This window comes from Penicillium antarcticum, assembly GCF_028974205.1.
Source record: "Penicillium antarcticum strain IBT 31339 chromosome Unknown utg000004l_segment0_segment0, whole genome shotgun sequence".
Classification (NCBI taxonomy): Eukaryota; Fungi; Ascomycota; class Eurotiomycetes; order Eurotiales; family Aspergillaceae; genus Penicillium; species Penicillium antarcticum.
In genome coordinates, this window is record NW_026695302.1 from 1,796,397 (window position 1) to 1,819,632 (window position 23,236).

Sequence of the window (23,236 nt, forward strand, 5' to 3'; positions counted from 1 at the left end):
GCTAGCATTGACCGAAAGTACTTTGTGATTGGTCGGGTACAATTTAGATTTCTGCATCTTGGGCGGATAGACAACTATTTCAAAATTTTTCTTTTCAAACATTATTTCAGTTTTTGGAGATCTCAGCATGACGAATGATGCTGGTATGTTAGCATCGCAAAGACGATTTAAGTAGATGGCTTTTCATATGTCAATCGGATTCCACTATGATATTTTGAAGATAAAACCTCAAGCGTGATTTCTACATCCAAGTCAGGCCAACTCATTTCGTGCAACTTCTCGACGGTGAACGCCGCCAGGTAACCCAACGAAGGAGTCGGCTGTGCCGCAAGCTATGTGAAGAATCTAAAGCATCTCTTTTAGGGGCTCGAAAGGCCGCTGCCTGATATTATCAACCGAACCTCCAAATACCCCAGTCCTCCAAAATCAGTCTTTATCACGACCCAACATGGTACGACTGGAGCAGTTCATGGTAAAGCTAGCCCGCGATAAATGCTCTTCGGTCAGAACGGATGAAGCAGACGAGTCTACTCAGTCTTGCTCTGCAAGTTTTAGACAGGAGAAGACTTCGGTGGCAGATGATAATGATCTATGTCGTCCAATCTGTACCACTCCAGATGATTTCAAATCATTTGCGAAATGGGTATTTACACCTCAATTTCGAAACAGTCGTGGAGACCCATGGGCTAGATTTCTTTTTGAACGAGCATTGTTGAAGCGGTTTAGTTGGGACATAGAGGCATCTAGATAGAAGATAGCCAAGCCGATTGAGACAAGCAGTGACCCATATGACTATGCTGGAAATGTTTGCTGCTAGTGAACGTGTTAGTACGTAAACCTTTTTATACATGGCTGAGATTCCGCTAATGTGAAAAATGGACCAGTGGTTCGAGAAGGTGACGCCATACATAAACATCAAGTCGGAAGGCCTGCGCGACATCCTGCATGAGGCGCTGTATGGTAACAAAACAGTTGGGTTTATGGAAAGCAACCCATCCGTTATCCAGATAATACAGTTTGAGAAGAGCGCTAACAGGGGAGCAACATGTCTTGTATCACTTCCTGTCGGAATTGAACGACCGTGCAGAACGCCTGGCTAATATTCCAGACTATAGATATACACACCTGAAGCATCTCCAACTGCTTATCACCCACCTCAGATATGAATCATTTTCTGCGTCGCAACATCTTGATTCGATTCTGCCGTATCGTCATACTACTTATGACCTCCTCTGGGCACTTTTAAAACCAGGTTCCTCAAAGGTCAGGCACATCCTTCACTCCACCTCCTGGTGAACATCGTAGAGTTTCTTTTTTCCAAAGCTGCATTTCCTCCAAAGCTCTCTTGTTTTCGGCCACAGTAAGTGAAATGGTCTCAGCACCCATCAACAGCCGCGTAGGCAAGGATCGCTGGTCCTGGCCTACAATAGCATCAAAGAGGACCTTGGCACATTGGTCCGGCCGGGCGAAACTCTCCTGAATGGACGGGCTCATTATTTATTCCATGAGTTGGTTCAACGGACTGCTCGATGTATCGTATGCGGGATGTCGCTTTGCGAATTGCACGCTGGAGCCAAAGTTGGTCTAAATGCCACCCGGGGCGACCACCATAAAATTGATACCCCAGGATGGGTCCATCTCCTTGGCGAAAGACTGGGTAAACCCCCGAGTGCAAACTTTCTGCTCCTGTATTAGCATAATACGTTTATGGCGAATAATGGCTTACCCGGCATGGTAGAATGAGCTGCCCGAAAAAGTCAAGTAACCTCCGATGGAAGATATCTGGACAACAGTTCCACCTTTTCCGGCGGGGTTGATTTCCCGAAAAATGCGAACCGCCTCTTGGGTGATTAAAACAGGGCCCCAGAAAAGGGTCTCCATTTGAAGTCGAGCATCCGACTCAGGAATGGCCTCGGAGTCTCCCATAAGGGCGTACCCAGCATTGTTGATAACAACATCGATGTGACCAAATTTCTCTATGGAAATGGCGAGAGATTTTAGAATAGTTTGTCTGCATGTGACATCCAGAGCAAGCTTCAGAACATTTGGTCCTTCAGGGAGGTAGGAGAGCGTATTCACACCGCGTGCAGTAGCCACTATATGGTGACCGGCGGCATGAATGATGTTCGCTAAGGACTTTCCCACTCCAGAAGAGCATCCAGTGACTGAATGTAGTTAGCTTCAATCTGGACAGCCCTAATCTTGCTTAATTTTCCCATACTAAACCAAACCGTGTTTGAATCCAACATATTGAAGTTCATCGATAGTTTCAGTCGCTTTGAACCCTGAAGTCGGGTAACGAGATAAGTAGGCTGATAATTTGTTCAAAGGGGGAAGTGGCGCCTGTTTTGCTTTATAGAATGCTTCTCGGACGGATGATCCACCAGTGGACGGATATACAAGGCAGCCACAATGCATAGTCTTTGCTAATAGTGCCCTATAGGCAACTAAGGTGGGAAAGAAACTAAAGTTGACTAAGCCATACATTACCCCAAAAAAGGAAGACCGTCAGATAAACTTAACGCCTTCGGCGGAAGTCATCGGTGGAGTTAGTCGGAGATACCACCTGAGACTTTATCCACACAAGGGATGAGATTTTTGAATAATCTTGAGCAAAGCCTCCTTGAAATATCGGGAAAGTCCGAAGATTCCTACCAAACTTTCACAACGGTAAAGTTTCGAGCACGACGAACCCTATATTTAGAGAAGGGCCAACTGTTTTCTTCAGGGTGTTCATAGTTAACTATGCAGGCGGCTAAATAACTACTTCAAAGTTCCATAATGAATGCGAAATTTGACATTTGACAACCTTATGTCTCACCTATATTGGATACATCGCTCGAGAATTGCGTTAATTCACTAACTGCCTTTGTTGAACATAATGTACCCACTACAATATCTGTACGCGGTAAATATTGAAAAGCTAATAGGACCTTTTTGTTTTCTTTCCTCTGAAAGGTTGGTTATTTATCTCGATGTAACCTATCAACTAGTATGTTACAAAAGTCATTCTTTGGGCCAAGACCAGCTTGCATTCTGGTTACATTGGGCGTTACACTTTTTGTCAGAATTTGGGTCCGCTTTCTGAAAGCGTTTGGTATGTCATCAGGTCATGATTTCCACGAAAGCGTCTTGGCATTGCAGATCTTCGGCCGAAGAACCACCCCGAAACTTCAAGGTCAGTGTAATCGATACTACTGTATGTACTCTATCGGAGTTAAGCCACTTCGTTAGTTGGAGAAAAAGGTGGTGTGATTGTGGGAAGCTGACATTCGTAAACATTCAAATACACCCTAACGCCGCCCACACGACCTAAAGCCGACGACACCAACCATGATGATGACCGTGGTAACCAGAGTGGCCTGTCTCAATACTCCGAAATTAGCAGTATTTATCGGAGGTGGAAAAGTATATAAGGTCATAAATGCGATGACTGAAAAAAGATTTATCGACCTCCAGATATTACGTCCTTCTTCAGCCCTCACGCTTCTACTGTGCGAAGCTCCCCCTTAGTCCACTTCATAAAATCGTTTAAGTTTAAGTATGGAATCGAAGTACACCAAAGTTCACCAATCGCCAAAGGGGCCTGGCGATGCACGTCCTACCGCGCTCCAAATCGTCAAAGATTCAGGCCGTGAAAATACCTTGGCCGGTAAAGCTATCCTCATCACAGGTTGCTCATCCGGCCTAGGTATCGAGACCGCACGCGCACTCTTCCATACTGGAGCGACATTATACCTTACTGCCCGCGATCTAGAGAAAGCGAAGTCTGCATTGGGTGACTTGGTGGGGAGCCCACGAGTCCAGCTTTTGCACCTTGATTTGAACTCCCTGGAATCTGTGCGTGCATGCGCTGAGGAATTTCTGTCACAACCTAACATCCTGAACATCCTGATTATGAATGCTGGCGTGATGGCGTGCCCTGAAGGCCGAACAGCAGATGGATTTGAAACCCAGTTTGGGACAAACCACCTAGCCCACTTTTTGCTGTTTTATCTGCTTAAGTCTCGCCTCCTCTATTCTTCTACTCCGGCTTTCAATTCTCGGGTTGTCATTGTTGCGTCCAGCGCCCACCGTGTCTCCTCCGTCCACTTCGACAATCTAAGTCTAAAGGGCGAATATGAGCCTTGGAAAGCCTATGGCCAGAGCAAAACTGCCAATATCTGGACAGCGAACGAAATTGAGAGACTATATGGTGCTCAGGGCCTCCATGCTTTCAGCGTGCATCCTGGTGCTATAGCAACAGAGCTTCTTCGCCATGTGTCAGATGAACAGAAAGCTGACTGGGCGAAGAATGAGTCTCTGACGAACTATTGGAAGAGCCCTGAACAAGGCGCTGCAACTAGCGTTTGGGGAGCAGTTGGAAGGGAATTGGAAGGGACTGGAGGTAAATATTTAGATGACTGTCAAATTGCAACTCCGGCCGATCCATCACAGCGACATGGACCGGGGTATGCAGAATGGGCATACAGTCCAGAAATGGAGGCAAAACTGTGGGCCAAAACCTTAGATTTGCTTCATGAATGATGAATAACCTCATTGCTTGCGCTACTGGTCTTACATATGACCGCTGTTTGCTGAGGAATCAGCCTTTTACTATCGCTGCTGTCTCCTGAAAAGCACGATCATGGCCGTTTACATCCACCCCAGAGGGCAGGTTTATCCTGTTCCTTCTTCATTACAATTACTTGGTCAGGTGAAGAGTTTTAAAGTACTTTTCCTGTCAGGTATTAGTTCAATTCATCATCTCTAAAGCACATTCATTTTGACTCTCTATATTTCTAACGGACCATCCTCTCTCCTCAAAACCGTCTGACTAAATTTAGCCTTCCAATTATTCATACAGTGACAGGTCAAACATTCTAAATACGCACCCTTCTTTATATGGTTTTCAGTCGGCCAAAAACTTGAAGTGATCCTAATTTAGTGTATACCAACCTTGAGACTCAATAATTACCTCCACACTATAAGGCATTGTCTTGCAGAGGTGCTGTTGGCTTCCTGACTAAAGAAAATTCCATGGTGCCTGCGCAGTGTTGAAAGATGTTTATCGGGAATGAGGAATTTCGAAACATCACAATTCAGGCGTGGAAGAGGCCAGCAATAGAGGCCTGAGTTTGTGGAAGAGCAGAAAGTGAGCAAGGTAATTACTTCCAAACTGCATTTCAAACCCGTCCTCTGTTTTTACCTTTGGCGCCAGCGTTTTAAATCAAAATATTTAATCTCCAGCTCTTTGTTGGATGTCTGATCTTCCAGGACAGAACCTAGATAGTTAGCCTTTTCTCTCTCCTTCCTTCTTCCTCTCCCTGTGCATCCTTTTGTTTATGAATCCCACTACACAGTTTTCTCCATACGAATCCCTAAGTAGTGTAACTCTCTAGACTCTTCGATGTGAATTCCTCAAAGAACAAACAGATGAAAGTCATTTGAGGTCAAGATGCAGGATATTGACTCATGGGCTGGCAATATTACCTAGGGCCGATGTCACTTTCTTAGTATTTCGGGCCGCCACATAGAGAGAGAGTGGCAGCACCCATTTTGTAGAGTGCGCGGGTCGTTCAACACCAAAGCACGATGAGCATCCTGTGATGAGGAAAGCCCTGCCATCCAGCGCATTTTCCACCCACTCGTCCTTGTTTATTTGGAGTGCAGGTGGACGGACATCTCCAGACCCGTTAGGGCTATCGTGAGCTGCAAAACATGTTGAAGCCACTGCGTTTGGATTGATGCAGAGCGTGGAATGAAAAGCTGAGGTTCTTAGACTGATAAGTTGTCCAGTAATCGGCCAAGCAGTATAAAGACGAGCAGTATAAAGATAGGCATCAGCCGCGAAATTTTCCGACGAAAGTGACCGAGGACTTGTACTTGAGCTGTGTCACAGTTTTGCTTACTCCCCACTTCGATTTAACGGCAAGGTGAACTTCTATATCGAGGTTGGCTGAATGTCGGAATTCGCCACTCAAGCATGACTACTCCTAAACTACAAAAAACATGAAGGTCTGGTTCATCCTATCTGACCGCCTACGCTCCTGTAAACCTGTGAATAATAGGGATCATAAAAGATACGAAGTATGACCCAAGGGCGCTGGCTGATACCATGTTCAGCCACGTCCAGCTTTGAAACAGAGTTACGGTTGTTACAGGTGTAGCTAATTTTCGACACAAACCTACTTGCTATAGATTGATATATCTAAGGTGGTTGCATGTTTAGTTGCCCTTCTAAAAAAAAGTCAAAGGGGATTCAAGCAACGGACAAAAAAGCCATGTAGCTCATGATAGTCGGGGCTTTGCTCTCGAATCCCTGCCACGTTCCATTTTCGCTCATGCTATACGAATCTAGAGCTAGGTCTGTGTCATTTTATTCTATTTTCTTTCTTTATACTTTTTGGTCAAATTAAAGTTCACTTTGCAACCTTGATCCGCATAATCTAGAGTAATGACGACTTTCCCCGGGACTCCACTAGCGTACAGACAATCAAATGCAGCAGGGGACTCGGCAAACGGAAAGGTTTTGCCAATGATTGGCTTCAAAGAAGTCTTAGTCGTTTCGAAAAAGCGATACAAGTTGGATTGGTCAACCTTAGAGCCGACCTGGATTGATCTATCTACAAAGCTGTCAGAACGTGCGATCGGGGCAGGTGTAGAGCCAATAGAAATAAAACAAAGCTTACCGAAGAGTTCCAACTTTCAGATAAAGCTGCCCCAAAGCTTCCGCAAATCCATCAAGCTCTAATCCACCCAGAAACGCAACCCATGCTACCACACCTCGAGTTGCCAGTGATTCAATACTCTGCTTGATGCTGGTTCCGCCTACCGTTTCTATTACAATGTCATCACCCATTCCACCAGTCAATCGAAGAGCTTTCTTTTTCCAAGCAGGGTTGGTCCTGTAATTAATGACTTTGATTGCACCCTCGGGCCCAAGAGCTGCAATATCGCGAAGCTTTTCATCTGAGGAGGAGGTTATAATTGGTTTCATTCCTGCACTCAGGCAAATAAGCAATGAAAACATGCTCACGCTGCCGGTTCCTGCCCAGAATTAGTCTCTCTGCGATAGTAGTCCGATATCCCAAAGGGTCTCCACCACACGGTAATTATTTCAGGAATGACAACAAAATGCCGCTTTCCCTGCATTTCGTGCTGTATAGAGATTGGACCCGTGCTCCTTTGATGCTGTGCCTCCCAAATGTTTCTAAACGGGTTTGAGTTGGCCGAGCGGATCAGAGGCTGGGCGTCGGGTCTTTGTAGCTAATGGACCACGCCATTGCTGGATACCTTACAGTTTGCATCTGGCCGATTTTTATTCAGCATGTATTCTTGGCTATAGACTATCAGAAACACATACCCCAGACAGCGCTCCCTTGGTTAAAGTTTCAGGCCATGGTGCGCTCGGTCGCCATTTTCACACTGCAATCTGACTTACGTTTGAACTGCTTCAGAGTAACTCTGCCTTTTCTCGATTTTTGCGAGACAGTGAACTGACCAATTGGAATAAAGAGAAATCATCCATCGCAATGCTGTCCACCCTAAATACACATTCGTAGTATGATAGAAGAACCGGTGTACCTATCCTCTAAGATATATATGAATCTTCTTGACTAAGATGATATTTATACTACCTTCCTAATTAAGTAATCATGTTAATAGAATACCTATGTATAGCTATATATTGTTATCTTGTATTATAAAAAAATTGAGATAATAGGTGTATTAGCCAATACCGATATATAATTTATTAGCATTTTATACTAGTTTTTATGCCGAAATTGGGTCAAGTTTTGGGTCGAGTTAGGATCGACCACGTTAGGCTTTACTGGGGCCCTAGTACTAGGTCCGGGTTGGGCTTTGCGGAAGTCTATCAACCTCGGCTATTATGACTAGTAGTTACTCGACTCATGATCTTAGGATCCAAAATAAATACCTCTAATCCTATAGATATATGCTTTGTGCGGCGTGGGCGGCTTAACACGCCATTTAGTCGCCGACCTAAAATTGGAGAACAGCTCTCACCGGCCTCAAAACCATATTTGAGACTATTTAAAGATATATTACGATCTTAATTCTGAGACACTCCTCCTAGGGCCTCGCTAAAATAGCATTTCTGGCACTATCTATCCTAGCAAGTAGTAAGGGCAAAGGTCTCAATCTTAGTGAAGGCGCCATTGCCGGTACTACAGTTGGTGTCGTCGTGGGGATCTTCGGTCATATTTTCATTTGCGCGTATGCCCCACTCTGGCACTATCTATGACAGAATCATCCAAATCAAGTCTTTAAGAGACGAAGTTAAGAGAGTAAAGACGGAGCCCTGGTCGGGTGCTCTATGTGACGAGGTGACTTCTCTTGTTGTAACTGATCACGTGAGAGGAGGATTGTGATTGGTCAGGTGGTTAGATAGTATTGAGATCCTCGACGGATCTCCCCTTTTCTTTCTTTCTTTTCTCTCTAGTTTAGTGACTTAGTGAATGGACCCTTGTACCGCTTGGCTTGCCCCCCTCACACTCTAAAGGTCAATAGCCTTGCTAGGTAGATAGTTTGTTTCAAGAAAACGCCAAGAGCTATTTCACTGATTCATATTAAGAGTCTGACCTAGAATCCAGTGTTGAGGATTTGAAAGGGTCCAAATATGCGGGATGAAGTATATAGTGAGGATTCTTTGTGTACAAATCTATAAAATGTGGAATCGTTTTCACTATGGGTCAAAGCATGGGAGTCCACCCTATTTGCGATGTTTGATCTAGAATCGACGTTGTAATAATCCAACTATCAAGCGTTACTAGTGCTAGGTATCCCATGAGCGCCCGCGTATAATTCATCTTTTTGCACTGGTGGCAGTCTTTCTACGCTCGAAGTTCCGGCATGTCGGGCCTGACCTTCGGAAATGCCTTTGTCACCCCACCACAATCTTTCCGACGGTGAACACCAGACGTCTACAAGATTAGCTAGCGTCTGAAAATGGCCCCAGCCAGCCGGCTGGGGCCCGCAAGGTTTCCAAAGCACCAAAACTGTGACAAAGACTGCGGCAAATGTCGTTGCACCGGCGAGGACATACAAACGTGGCCAAGCCATGCCGAACAATACAGCGAGCCCTTCGTACCACGAGTCCGGGCCAAATTGGGGTATCACACTTTGACCAATCAACCAATGGAGCACCGCTTTGATAACAAACAGAACAATTGCCTCCCAGCTTCGCAGCAAACCAAGAAGTGGGTTGTTGGAAAGTCGTGCTCCGCGGCGCGAGGTACATGCACGCCAACACTGCTCATCGCGCCTCATATTAACTACTGTCTCTATGCAATGCAGACAGAGTGTTGTTGCTCCCTGTACACCGCAGAGGAACAAGATCGAGAGAAGGAAATGCACCCATAGTGAGAAGTGTGTTGGGGTAGATGGACTGTTCGAGGCAGGGTCCATACCTAGATGAATCACGTAGCAGGTGCTCTCCAAATACTGTTTCCCATTGATAGTGTGGACTTCCGTGCCGGTCCAACTAAATGGCGCATCACTGCAGCTGCCGTACATGGAAAGAGCCACTCGCATAACGATTGTTGCCCAGACATATATTAAGACCGTCAGCCCCCATATAAAAGAGACGATCCATCGTACCATCAAGATAAACCAGAGGTTCGTCTGCCGTCGTAAAGGGTGAGCTGGCATAGTTCCCATGTACGCACGTGACACTGAGACAGGCATCATACATCGACCCGGATGGTGGCAGAGGGGAACATCGTCACATTGCAGGGCTGCCAAAGTGTTGTTCAATGGATTTGAACTCCAAGTCGGGATAGTATGCCGATATTTCTGCATACAAATTACTGCGACCACCGTTTGTCCGGTGAGACCTACCCCCAACGTGAGAAATGCCATTCCGTTGAGAGACATGCAAGTGTCTCCAGGCGCACAGGAAGACGGATGAAACATGGTCCCATTTATAAGCGATTCAAATTTATCCGGACCGCGTATAAACAGTATCGAAGTGGATGAGTAGCAGAGAATTAGGCAAACAGCCCAGACGAGATTAACCGGCCAAGAATTTGCTACCGACAGATGCGCGCTGCTCAGCAACCTGATATTTGTGTTGAATGTTAAGCGTCCCTCGCGATACAATGCCCAGCGAAGAGATACTGTGTGAATGTAGCCCAGAGTGTCCGTAATGAATGTTAAAATGATATTGACAATGAATGCCAATACCTCGGCTGACCCCTCGGACAGCGACGTTGAGTATGCCAGGTGATGCTTTGTTGTGAGAATTATCAGGGCCCACACGATGCAGGCCATCGCGCAAAAAGTGGCCATGAGAATACCCAACCACGAAAGGTGAATAGTCTTGGAACATGGGTCAAAAGGTGGATACGCATTTGCTTCGTCACGCAAATAGTTGGCTTCCTGCTGAAAATTCGACTTATTTGTGGATGCTGTGGAGACATAACTGTCCGAGAAATGTTGGTTCGAAGCAGACTCGGGCATACTGATTGACAGATCTGTTGTGCCAGAGGCAGGCACAAGTATTGATTCATATAGGGGACTGTTGTTTCAAACTGATGAGGTATCTATTGAGGCTTTGGGGCTTGGCACTTTCAAAGCCAATAACAGTCTAAAATAAGCGACTGCCAAGTAGTTAAGCACCGCCCCGCACGTATCGAATTGAATCAGGCAGAATTTCAAATTTAAGTCCAATGAGAAGTTGGCAAACCTTTGTTTTAAAGGTTCTTTGGGGATGTGGTAAACCAGGTTTGGAATCGACCATTTAATAAGGGGAAGTCAACCAAGTGAAAGTAGTCACGGTACCACTCAGTCTAATGGACGTATACGGCTCAGAACAGTCTATCGAACCAATAGTGCCTCCATGATAGCTATCCATGAAACCAAGAATATTAATCTTCTCCTAGGTAGCATCTAAATAGTACTTTTCGCACGCCCGAAAACCCTTCTTCACGATGACTCCCATTCCAGTACCTCAATTTTGTATATAGGAGATCTTGGTAAAGCACAGGTGGACGGTTTGCAACACACGATCGGCCAGAGAAGAGCTGGCTCCTGCACTGTGCCTATGAAAATGACATGGCCAGTACCGACCGGCGGCATGGGTGGCGGCGAAGGAAAGGTTCTAGCTACTGTCTCCCAGGCCCTGAATTCACCGTTGGGCTTTGTTAGACTGCTCGAATTAGACGTCTAGAAATAAAAGTCGTAGGCTGAGTCGATGACTGTGATATCCTTGGCAGACATGCCCTGGTGTTGAATAAATGGATAATAGGTCATATCTTGTCCTCCCATGGGTATTTCTTCTAGTCTCTCGATTCTTTCTCTGTTTTGACGGACATTTCTTCGAGGCGCCGAAGGATCTCGGAATTCCGGGATACATTCTTGTAGTAGCTTGACATGGCTTCCTCGTATCGTGATTGGGAGTCGGCGTCCTGCTCTAGAAGCTTGAAAGAAGTGCAGGTAGAAGGAAACGATTTGGGTTGGTTGATATCGAGCTGAATGTATTCCATATAACAATATAGGCAGAGCTCATATTTGGCTACATCATTCAAGACAGCTTTGCAGAAGAAATTGCAATGTGAAGGGAAATAAACTTTTGTTTTCAACTGTTTCGAGCACGCAAGGAAGACTTATCTTGGAGACATGTGGTGTTGTATCGATATCTCATTTTACCTGCCAAGCTTATTTGGCTGCTGTAGTGACAAGTGTTCCATAGGAGGCAACGTTGACAACGTCGGTTTCACGTCTGGCAAATCCCTCCAATAAAGTTCTGATCCGCAGTCTCACACTCACCTGTACATAATTTTAGTAGAGAGGAAGGCGGAACGTGATTGAGCAGCATGACAAAGTCATCCGCGCATTGGCTTAAATTTTAAATAGTGACCCGACAGATAGTTCGGATGCTTGGATGAAATTTGAATTTTGAATTGACTTGGCCGTTGACAAGTCACCTATCATGGCGCGAAATACATTTTTAGAGTGCAAGAACCAGAAGAATCTCAAATACTGGGGCGGTCATCCGCAGCTCGTATTCTTCTAGATAAGAAAGCCCTGGCCACGATGATGCAAAGTGTGAGATCGGTCGTAACTGTGTTTGTATTCAGTGAGCCTCCACGATAATGAAAGATATTCCAAACAAGGCTGGAGAGACGCTAGCGCTTGGTGATATCGTTTGGAAGTCGCCCCACTGAACTAATCACGACCTGCTGCAAATACCAAAAATGACATTCAATAAGAAATCAGGTTCATCCAGTACTCGAGATCCAGGTCCCGGTCTAAGCCAACAGTATCATCGGCAATCTGCTTGTTCTCGCGAAGCTCTGAGAATTCCCCGTCCGCCATACCATCGCCCACATACTAGTGGACGAAAGTAGGTTTGGTGTACATTAATCCAATTTTTGATCAAGACGACCAAAATCGTCGGTGATTGAGGTGGAGTTGAAGAGCATAGTGACTGAGTGGTCGACGGAAACAAGCTCGCTACCGAGTACACTTACAGGCTTCCGGTAATTGATGTCAAACTTGAAGCCGGTTGGATAACATTCAATTAGATTTGAAGATGCCTCGGCCTTGATCTCAACTACAGCCTGAGTGCAGTCATCAGGTATTGTATCACCTCGGTATAGAAAGGCTATTGCCATTTACTTGCCATTGTGAGGATTGCAAACAACCATCTGGTTGTCAGGGCCAAAGCCTACCTAAATGAAGACATTCAAAGACACGGAAGCATGTACACTGAAAGGTGAGGTGCTTGACTCTGAAGCTTTCATGGCCATTGCGCCTCCAGGAGATGACAGCAGCATATTAGTTAAGAGGGTATTGAATACGTGGAAACGGCATAAGATTGGTATAAAAATAGCTTAATTCGACGTTGAGGGAACCATTGAAGTGCAAGCTAGCCGTGAGAGAGCTCAAGACCTGGGCAATGAGGCGGTTGAGGTGATCATATCCAGGGCGAGCGATGCCAAGGTGGCGCTTACAAGAATCGTGAATAGCCTCTTATCCACGATAAAAGTGCGTTTGGAGTTTTCAATGGTGCTTAGTCGCTGTCATAGTAGCTAACGCTCCTGGAAGTGGTATAGGATAGATCAAAATCAGTTTTACCGCCTAAACAAAGAGATTTCTTTATCGAAGCCTCTCTACAAACACGCTAAGCCTACTAAGGTTACTCTATCCTAAACCCCTACCTTACTACATTGAGCAAGAATTCAAACATAGCTCTTATATTAAGTGTGCTAAAGACCTTGTACTAGAGATGCTATATTTTTCCATATGGGAGACTTCCTCCGCTAAATATTATATCGCCGTAGAGATATTAGTCGACTCGAATTCTACAGTAACTATTGGAAGAGATACTATAGAGTAATTTAGTGGAACACCCTGTATATACCAGAGCTTGCATCGATTTTAAATTACCTTGATAGACTCGCAAGATATCAGAATAGCTATTGTAGTGGCGGAATTGCTTACTGCATGATTCATGAATTAGCGGTGTATCGGATAACTCAAGCTTTTGTGATATATAAGACTTCCTACTAGCAGGATAGAGACATAGACACACCCTCTCCTTCACTACCACCTCTATGTGTTCTCTCTTATATTCCTACTACCCCTAGTGGCCGAGCTGGTTCGCAGACAGACAGGCAGGGTCGGGTTTCCCTTCGTGTTCCCCTCTTCACTATCTATTTTATACGCTAGACTTCCCTAATAATATACCAGAACTCACTGAGAATTTGCTTGCGGTGCTGGAAACAGTAATGTGGTTAATTAGGAAATACAACTTCTTCTTTTGTAAGAGAAAGGAGAATATCCTCATTAGGCTTTTACGAATCACATATGGTCTTTGAGAGAGCAAATTGGATTACTGTCGTTGAAGCAGTTTTGTCCCTGAGCCGAACCAGCCTCAAGCGACAACATTGTCGTATCCCCCTATCGTGTTGTCTATCTATGCAGTGCTGATTTTCCTGCTTGTGCACTTTCCAAGCTGCCACTGCTATCTTGATCCTGTTCGCACGTGGCAACTCTGATAGTAGGTGACGCTGCAGGGAATTTCAGTCTCCGCACAGAGATTGAGAAGCCAGCCCGTTCTTAACTGACAAAGATATCTCCTACTCTTTCATAGTATCGCCAGGTCCGTCTGGTATGCTGAATTATGTAAATGCGGGCTATTAGATTGACGCGATCTCATGGCAGTCTCTGCGGTGCAAGAGAAATGGGTTGCGTTCTTTCGGCATTGGCCACTAAAAGCGAGAGTGTAATAACGTGCAGAGATTGACCTCTGGGTGCTCACATTGAAACAGTCATGAGTGGCTTCATTCAGGAAGTATTGAATGTGCATTCTACACGTTCATTGCTACGTATGATTAACTTGATGCCACAGTCCATGGTTATTACTCGATCCTTCTGTTGGCAGCCTGGTTTGTACAATAGCCTTATCCATACATTTGCTTCCTTGCCATCTAATAATATACTGAATATACTGAATGACCTATATTTGCAGACCATAAGTCCTCTGGGGGTGTTGGTGGTTGTTGTTAAAAGGGGATCGCGATTTTCACTGATGTACCCGCGAAATATCTTTCCCATAGGTTATCCCTAATTTAACCATCATTATAAGGCCCCTAATGAACAAATTAAGCCTCAACTCCCTGTTTATTCCACAAATTGCTTGTCTTTAGGGTATGAATCAACAAGGACGCAATTGGCTATGCCTGTGCCAGTCCGTACCGTAACGACCACATTCACACCTACTCTTTGGCTGTTTCCAAACATGACGTTAGAACATGCTAACCTCTACCAGAGTTGCCCAGGTACTCAATACGGTATTGTACAGTTGAATTGTAAATCAAAACCCCGGAGGTACGCTACCTATCGCATAATTGTAGGAGCCAAGCATTCAGAATAGCTATCCCTTGTATCGTGTCTCACATAGATTGAGAGCATCAAATTCGGTCATAAATGTAACATGAAGGGATAAAATGAGCGAACAATGCTTGCCAATACCTTTCTATTCATCGATGAGGTTCTGCCGTAGGCACGGGTCTTGCCAGACCCCCCTTTTTCGATTGCGCTGTGGCTAACTCATCACAGCCACGTGAGAAGGGGTCTAGACTATGACTACTTCATGCTTTTCCGTTTTCAAAGTTGTTTAAGCTTAAAGAGATGAATGATTGTAACTTACTTCTCAATGCGACAAAATATAAAATATGCAAACACGGCTAATAAGAAATTAAGTTGGTCCTTCGTATACCCCGTGAAAAAAATTTCCTCCCATAATACGGCTTGGTCCATGATCGGTACCAATTTTGTATACATTTAAAACACCCCCACAAGCGCGAATGCAAGGGACATTCTCGTTTTATTCGCGGTCTCCCTTGACAGGCTCTGCGGTGATCAAGAATGGATAGCCATTAGACCTAATTTATCCCTCATAACCACTCGAATGCCCCTTGTTCGTGCTTGGTTGACGGAAATAATTGTGCACCTCGTGCGATCCAACCCTGGTAAGGCCCCCATAATGCAGCCTTTATAAACCTCTATAATAATTTCTTTCATTTGAAATAAAGACCCACCAGTGCCCGTCCTTACCCCCAGCAAAAGCTCGTTCGAAAGGCCACCCAAACAGCGTTTCACCCTGGCATTTGTTTGCATTCTGCCATATTTGAAAAGCTGCGGCATCTGTTCAATTAACAATCCCAACACTCATCCACGCTATTACATACAATATGGCTTGTTTTGGGATCTTCAGAGGTTTATCCTCTCTAATGGCATTGGTGACTATGATGTTATGTCTTTTCGCTGGAAGCCACCGAAATTTCCTTCCTACAGCAGATATCGTGACGGTATGTGAATGGCTCATTTGCTGAGGCTATAGCTGCTAATGTACTGCCAGATATACCTCCCTAATTTGATTGGTGGCGATACGCCACAGCTCCTTTCTATCCACGTTATGGCCACCTGTGTAGGACACAAGCGAGTGACAGAGTGGGCAGGAACCAAAAACAACATCACCGGATGTTCTTTCTTCAGATCCCCAATCCATTGTTTCTCGGCCATAGCTTTAGAAAGTACTCAAGGGCTTCCATTGGCTGAACATGAGGTTGCATGGCCTGAGTATATCACGGATCGGTTATCTCCATTAGCTCGAACAAGCCGACTAATGTTAATTTTCTATGTTATTGCAGTTGGTACCTCGGGGCTGTCTAATTCATATTGGATGAGCTCATTTCGATGTGAAAATCTGGACTCGCATTTGCATTCCACTCCGGCGTCGGCTCTTGCCAGACATCCTGACTCGCCTCCATCGTTAGTGGAAGTTTCGTGCCTCGTAGTAAGCCAATAAGCTGCAGCTACACAGGGAAACCAGTCTGACCTGAATTTCAATTTAGACAAGTTCTTTATGCTTGTGTATTGCTTCGTCTATCGCATTCATCATTTCGGATGAATTTGTATATCTGATCAACAACGATAGAAATCCTTACGGGGTTTATGCTTACCATGGCGATTCATTCCTAAAATTGTCTTGGACAGCTACGACTCTCCAAGTCTTGGTGGTTATTGAATCGTTCATCTTGATCCTCAAACACAGGGCTGGGCACATATTATGCGACGGAAGTGGTTATCCTTTACCTGTTGATACATGCGACGACTGATCACATCCGGTTTGACTTGTGCAATTCAATGATGGACCGCAGTACAGATGGTCATACCCTGCGGTGAATTAGACCTGCGTATCCGACTCTCGCTCAAAAACAACGATTGTATTGTGAGACCACATCTGACGACTCCACATCTCAGCAACCCAATTCCGATTCCTTGTCTCGTGATATGCGAGCATGTGACGGGCCCCAAGATGATGCGCCTTTTGGAAGTCGAGTTCCCATTCGTCTAATAAATTCGTTGCCCGCTGAGTTTGCTTCGATCTTGCCGATACTTATCGCATATCGTATGGGAAATTTTTCCAACTATAAGGAGTTCGATCCCTTCCACCTTCTACCTCTCATGATTCAGCCAAATATGCAGACACTTAACTAAAAACCCCGTCCTAGCAGAGGGGATCATCTCGCCGCGCACCCTATCCCACGGGGGGTGGTGGAGTCTGGCAGACTCCAGGTTGTGGTTATTCCTTAACTATGGCAGGAAAAGTGGGTCGCACGCCTGACTTCAATCGCCTGACTCCAGGTTCTGTTTCATGGCCGATCGGTCTATAAATTTAGGACGTTATAATAGACTATCTAATTTATATCCCATTCCAATTTTAGAGCCAGGAGTTATTTATGTGGCGAGAAATTCGCGGTTGAAAATCGAAGATGTTTTGATGGGGTGCGCCCGGTTAACGTACGATCGGTGCCTTAGGCATCATTAGTAGGGTTTTGGACCATATTCGTAAAGCGGGGTTCGACTGATTCAGGGGTTTATTTCATGTTTGCTATAGAACTTGACGTTTCTTGGTATAGAACTTGACGTTTTATAACAACATTAATAGATATCGCACTTGCAGCCGTCAGAATAGAACTTGAACTTTTTCACCAGCCATCAACAGACCCAGTTATTGTCTGTAAGCGATGCCAGTACGCAGTTCGGCCAAGAGAGGTTTTTCGACACCTTCAAGGCCCCAATCACCGAATTGGGAAGCCAATTGCTCGGCAGATCAGCGAAGCTATTCAGACCTGGCAGCGGGCCCAAGAGTGTGACGAATGGCAAACTCCGACCGTGGTAACAGACCCAATCCCCAATTTACCGCTTTATTCGGACGGTATATTATGCGGGAAGGGCCAGTCCTGCGAATTTACTGCTCGGTCAATTGGCACGATGCGATACCACTGGCGTGAGTATCATGATTGGGTCGCACCAATAAACCGTGGCGGCTATAAGAAGCAGCCAGGTCTCTCAGCCGCCGAGCAACAGATTCAGCAGTTTACGAGTATAGTATTCTGCCAGCGCGTGTTTCGCCAGGGGGTCGGATCTCATTATACCCGCGTACGTACGGTCGGAGCAGAGGTAGACCCCGAAGCCGAATTAGCACCGACCGTACGTAGTGATCAGGTTTTGGACCAGATCGAACAAGCATTCCTCGAGAAACAAGAACAGCCCCAGTTGATCGAGGCTAGTCAGCGTGACGACGCGAATCCATGGCTTCGACGGACCCAGTGGGCCGTGTATCTACGTGGAATCAACCCGCAAGACTTGCGAGACAGCGTCATGGCACCCGATGCCGAATCGGCCGATCCGACCGAATTAGCTGCTTCCGCTATTTGGGATTCGATGGCTACAGTGGCCCGAATCAGCCAGTTGATTTGTACAAAAACTAGCCATTCCATTCGCACCGAGGCCGTCCGTACGGAGCGGGACCGATTGCCGCATCAGCCATTGCAAGCGTACATAGATGCCGAGAACATCGAGAGACATACGATTCCGTGGCAGCAAATCTTGATGTTTTTCGTACGTACGCAGGCGTCGCACGAATGGGCCAGTCTATATTACCGGTTTTCGAAACGCCAGCGTTTAGCGTGGAATACGCTTTGGAAACTAGCCCAGCCGGGATTCAGCGCGCCAGCCAGTCCAGCCAGTCCAGCCAGTCCAGCCAGTCCAGCCAGTCCAGCCAGTCCAGCCAGTCCAGCCAGTCTAGCCAGCCTAGCCAGTGCTAGTTCCGATAGGGCCAGTCCCAATTAGACCTCGGCAAGGACCGGGTCCGGTCCCAACTTTGAGGACCGGGACCGGACCATGCGGTCTTTGGTCTTTTTTCAAAGTAGTCAGGACCGCACCACGGTCCCCCGTGGTCCTTTGCGGTCCCCCATGCGGTCCCCCGCAATTTCATAATTATGCCAAGACCTTCCTTGTTTGGTCGTATAAACTGATTATTCAGCCACGTTTTTTACCGTTATTTAACACTGTTCTGGTATCTACACAAATTTTGATAATGAATCAGGTCTAACAATCAATAAAACAGTTGAAACTACCTTGTATCTGATTTCATGAAGCTTGGTATTAAGTTAATTACGAATGAACTTTCGATTTCGGACTATTGTGGTTGACATTTTAGAATTTACTTCTGATCATGCAAAGATATATATATTTTCTACACCGGAGCACTTATACGCTTAGGAAGAGTCATGACCATTAATATCCCTAGCCTAGATTTCTGACGGCTGTCAGAATTTAAGCCTATCTATTGCCTGGAAACTGTTGATATCCCCACTAGATTTCTGACGGCCGTCAGAATTTGAGCCTATCTATTGCCTGGAAACTGTTGATATTCCTACTAGATATCTAACAGCTATCATCATTTAGGCCGATTTATACGCGTTAGATATAGATTATTTGTAGGATCTAATGAGCTCTACTGGTTCTTGCGGTCTTTTGGCGGTCCGTTGGCGGTCCTTATACGGTCTCTATACGGTCCTCGTGGTCTTTTGGTGGTTCTTGCGGTCTTTTGGCGATCTATTAGCGGTCCTTATACGGTCCTTGCGGTCCTTATGCGGTCCTTGCGGTCCTTATGCGGTCCTTGCGGTCCTTATACGGTCCTTGCGGTCTTTATGCGGTCCTTGCGGTCTTTATACGGTCCCCGCGGTCTAAGACCGCATAGATCTAAGTAGAGTGGGTCTTATTAGCCAATTACGGTCTATAATCTAGCCTATTCTATCTAAAATCATTTTCTTGAATATGAATACCCCTCAGGATTCTTTTGCCTAGATAAAAGATAATAGTATATCTTGACCATCACTCTAAAGCCATACTGCCCAATATCTATTAATTATTCATCAATATATCACAGAGCCACGCATCCCAATTCTCGGATAATTATCCCTTATCTATCTTTGAGGACAACCTAGTTGATACACTCTCTTTCCTTATATCTAATAAGCTATTTAACCTAGACAGAGGCGTAACACCAACATCTACTCCTAGTGTGGCCTTTACACGACCGGTAGTACCTATCCCGATTCCACAAACTCTTGAGCGTGTTAGTCTATTTGGCAAGAAGAACTATATCCTTTGGACAGAGATATTTAACGAGGATTTTGTCGCTTGGTGGCTAAAAACCGAGTATGGAAGTGCAACAAAACGGAATATCTTTGATGGTAAACGGCTAGCAGGCTCTTGGGAACACTTCTACTAGGTTGCTGCAATCTCTGATGGATCCCCTAAGGTGATATATAAGCAGTGTGATTATATCCTTGCTTATCCTACAGACCGGCACCGGGGAATATCTACTATAAATAGGCATTTCTTACAAGCCGCTACCTATCAAAAGGGAAGGAGTAAGACACAAGATATCAGAGAGATAATCTCGAATAGGGTATGAATACTATCTACAAGGCTTACTTTATACTAACTTATATAGTTCTCTACAGACAAATCTTCCCTCCCGCAAACAGGGGTTTTCACCGGGAGCTTAGATAGATAGGTTAACCACCTTTATTGTTACTCTACGCCTGCCATTCCAGCTTATTGAGCACCCTGAATTTCGCGCCCTTATCGAAATAGCTTCCTCTGCCCTATCTATCCCTAAAATACCTAGTGCTAGGACTATCCGTCGGCATCTTCAGGAGACAGTCAAGGAACGTCAGGATTCTCTGCTTCAAACCCTCCTAGAGGGCGCTAAGCTTTCTATAGCATTGGATTGCTAGACCTCCCTATTTCGTCAGGCGTTTATGGCAGTTACAGGCTACTTTATCGACCTTCAGTGGAACTACCGTGAGATCTTACTCGGCTTTGAACCTCTTCGTGGCTCCCACACTAGCGCCTATCTTAGTAGTATCCTACTTAAGCTACTTGAGAAGCATCAAATTACCAATCGTGTGCTTACGATTACTACCGATAATGTATCGAATAACGGTACATTACTAACTACTCTCGAAGAGGCTGTTTCGTCTCTTAAGCTTCCAAGTCATATACCGATCATTCGTATACCATGTATTACATATATTATACAGCTTAGTCTAAAGGAGCTTCTTGGTCAGATAGATATAAACCCATAGAATGATAGGGAAGAAATAGAGTGGGCCGATCAGAGACATACCGCCCGTCAAGAGAATAGAAGGATTGTGCAAACCCTCAACAAAGTATACTACCCCCTCCTTTTTCTACTATCGTATCTCTATTTGATACTAACTATATAATATCCTTTAGGTTCGTAAAATTGCAGTCTATATCAATAAAAGCCCCTAGCGCCGCGAGAGCTTTATTGGACTTTAGACAAAAGAACCGAAACTTATGCCAATACAAGATGTCCGAACACGCTGGAATTCCACGTTTCTTATGCTTCGACGCGCACGTCGGCTACAGACTATATTTGATGGATTTTGTGCACAATTTAATCTGACTGATATAAAGATAGATAAGGATAAATAGCGATAGGTTGATTATCTACTATCAATCACCTATCCCTTCTTCAAGTTCACTTCATCTTTATCAGCTACAACTGATGTGACTATCCATAATGTGTTTGGAATCTACAATGCCTTATTTACCCATATTGATAAGGCAAAGGCGTAGCTAGCACGAAAGAAAGTCGGGTAGAAGAAAGTAATGAAACTAGCGCTCGAGCATAGGCGCGATAAGCTTGCGGAGTATTATAGCAAGACTGATGATATTCCGAATGATCTCTATGCAATTGGGACTATCTTAGGCCCACGAAATAAGCTTGAGTTCTTCTTGACACCAGAATAGGAGAAACACTGGGCACCGCGGTATAAGGAGTCCCTCGAGACTTATATCTAGCCTTACCAGAAGCGCCATATAGAGGCATAGACAATGTCGAGTTCCCAGTCAATAAGTAACGATATCTCTGATATTGATATACTTCTAAGACCTACTACCTCTGTCCAGTCAAGACCGACTACTCTAGATGAACTCACAAGGTATCTTGGAAGTAGTAAGTTTAATATCCCTCTCTCCTATTGTATATCAAATCTTTGTTTTTGCTAACTTTATATCTCTCTAGGTACTGTCCAATCAACACCCCTAGTCTTCTAGAAGGCTCATAAGGCAGAGTATCCTATCTTAGCAAGCCTTGCCCGAGATATCCTTACAACTCCAGCTAGCGGCTCTGGGGTAGAGAGACTTTTTAACTCTGCTCGGGATATATGCCACTATCGCCGGGGCTCATTAAGACCACAGACTATTCAGGACCTAATGATGTTCATATATACAACCAGATTTGATATACAGTCTGAGCAGCTTGCGCTAGTGGATGAGTTCCTCTCTACCCAAGAGAAGCATTCGAAGAAGGAGCAGGATGATACTAAGCAAGAGGATAAAGAGTTTGATCCTATCCCACGGGGGGGGCAGTCGGGGCACCCTGCAGGTGTGGGTTATTTCTTAACTATGGCAGGAAAAGTGGGCCCGACCCCCCACTGCAGGTGAACCAGGCTTACCCCCGACTGCCGCTGCCAAGCTTGAACCGATCAGTCTCAGAATTTGCTCAGTTCTAATATAGTATCTAAAGTACCCCCCATTTGAATTACAGCCCGATTGGACCGCTAGATAGGGTGTGGTTGGTTGGCAAAGAATTGGAAATTATTTTGATGGGGTGCGACCGACGGGTGTCAATACCGTAAGCACTATATTAGCCTTAAGTATGGCGGCCACTACTAAATAGATTACGCTGTATTCGTATCTTACACCGGACCATTCAGTGATTCAGGGGCTTTATACAGATGATCAGTCTTCACGATTTCACCCATTCCATCTACGTACAATATCTCTGCGAGTACTAAACATGGAACTCGAAATATTTCACCAGCCTTCGACTGCCCCAGTCATCATTTGTAAGAAATGCAAGGTCGCAGTCAGGCCGCAGTTTATTACCCAACACCTCCGGGGATCACACCATCGTTTAAACAGCGCAAATGCACAGAGTATCTACACTCAGATACAGCAATGGCCCAGTATTCAGCAATGTATCGAGTGGGACGTTCCCGCTATTATAGACGAGCCAATCCCCAATCTACCAGTTTACTCCGACGGTCTTTGGTGTAGAAAAGACCCAGCTTGCCAGTTTATCGGACGAACCGTTAAGACTATACGCCAGCACTGGCGTGATCAACATAGCTAGACTGCACCCATCAACTATGGCGGTGGTAGAAAGCCGCCAGGGCCATCGGCCGCCGAGCAGCAGATTCAGCAGTTTACGCTTACGGTCCAATGCCAGCGCGCGTTTGCCCAGGGGCCAGGGTCTCATTATATCCGCGTACGTATAGTCGGAGCAGAGGTAGTCCCCGAGGCCGAATCGGCACCGACCGTACTCAGTGAT

At 45.3% G+C, this 23,236-nt stretch overlaps 4 protein-coding genes across 4 annotated transcripts; 1 reads left to right on the forward strand and 3 right to left on the reverse strand.

The window, feature by feature from the left end:
• Positions 1-1,257: 1,257 nt before the first annotated feature.
• Positions 1,258-1,494, reverse strand: N7508_004658 (uncharacterized protein; the record flags this gene model as incomplete). The annotated part of the gene is made up of 1 exon (XM_058462724.1): positions 1,258-1,494. The coding sequence occupies one exon, from the start codon at positions 1,492-1,494 to the stop codon at positions 1,258-1,260; it is 237 nt and encodes a 78-aa protein (XP_058321349.1).
• Positions 1,495-1,722: 228 nt separating this feature from the next.
• Positions 1,723-2,261, reverse strand: N7508_004659 (uncharacterized protein; the record flags this gene model as incomplete). Its single annotated transcript, XM_058462725.1, has 2 exons — positions 1,723-2,165; positions 2,222-2,261. 2 exons carry the CDS (start codon positions 2,259-2,261, stop codon positions 1,723-1,725), a joined length of 483 nt encoding a protein of 160 aa, XP_058321350.1.
• A 1,282-nt stretch (positions 2,262-3,543) lies between these two features.
• On the forward strand, positions 3,544-4,527 carry N7508_004660 (short-chain dehydrogenase; the record flags this gene model as incomplete). Its single annotated transcript, XM_058462726.1, has 1 exon — positions 3,544-4,527. The coding sequence occupies one exon, from the start codon at positions 3,544-3,546 to the stop codon at positions 4,525-4,527; it is 984 nt and encodes a 327-aa protein (XP_058321351.1).
• A 1,836-nt stretch (positions 4,528-6,363) lies between these two features.
• N7508_004661 (alcohol dehydrogenase) lies at positions 6,364-7,012 on the reverse strand (the record flags this gene model as incomplete). Its single annotated transcript, XM_058462727.1, has 2 exons — positions 6,364-6,601; positions 6,672-7,012. The coding sequence occupies 2 exons, from the start codon at positions 7,010-7,012 to the stop codon at positions 6,364-6,366; spliced, it is 579 nt and encodes a 192-aa protein (XP_058321352.1).
• Between the last annotated feature and the right edge of the window lie 16,224 nt (positions 7,013-23,236).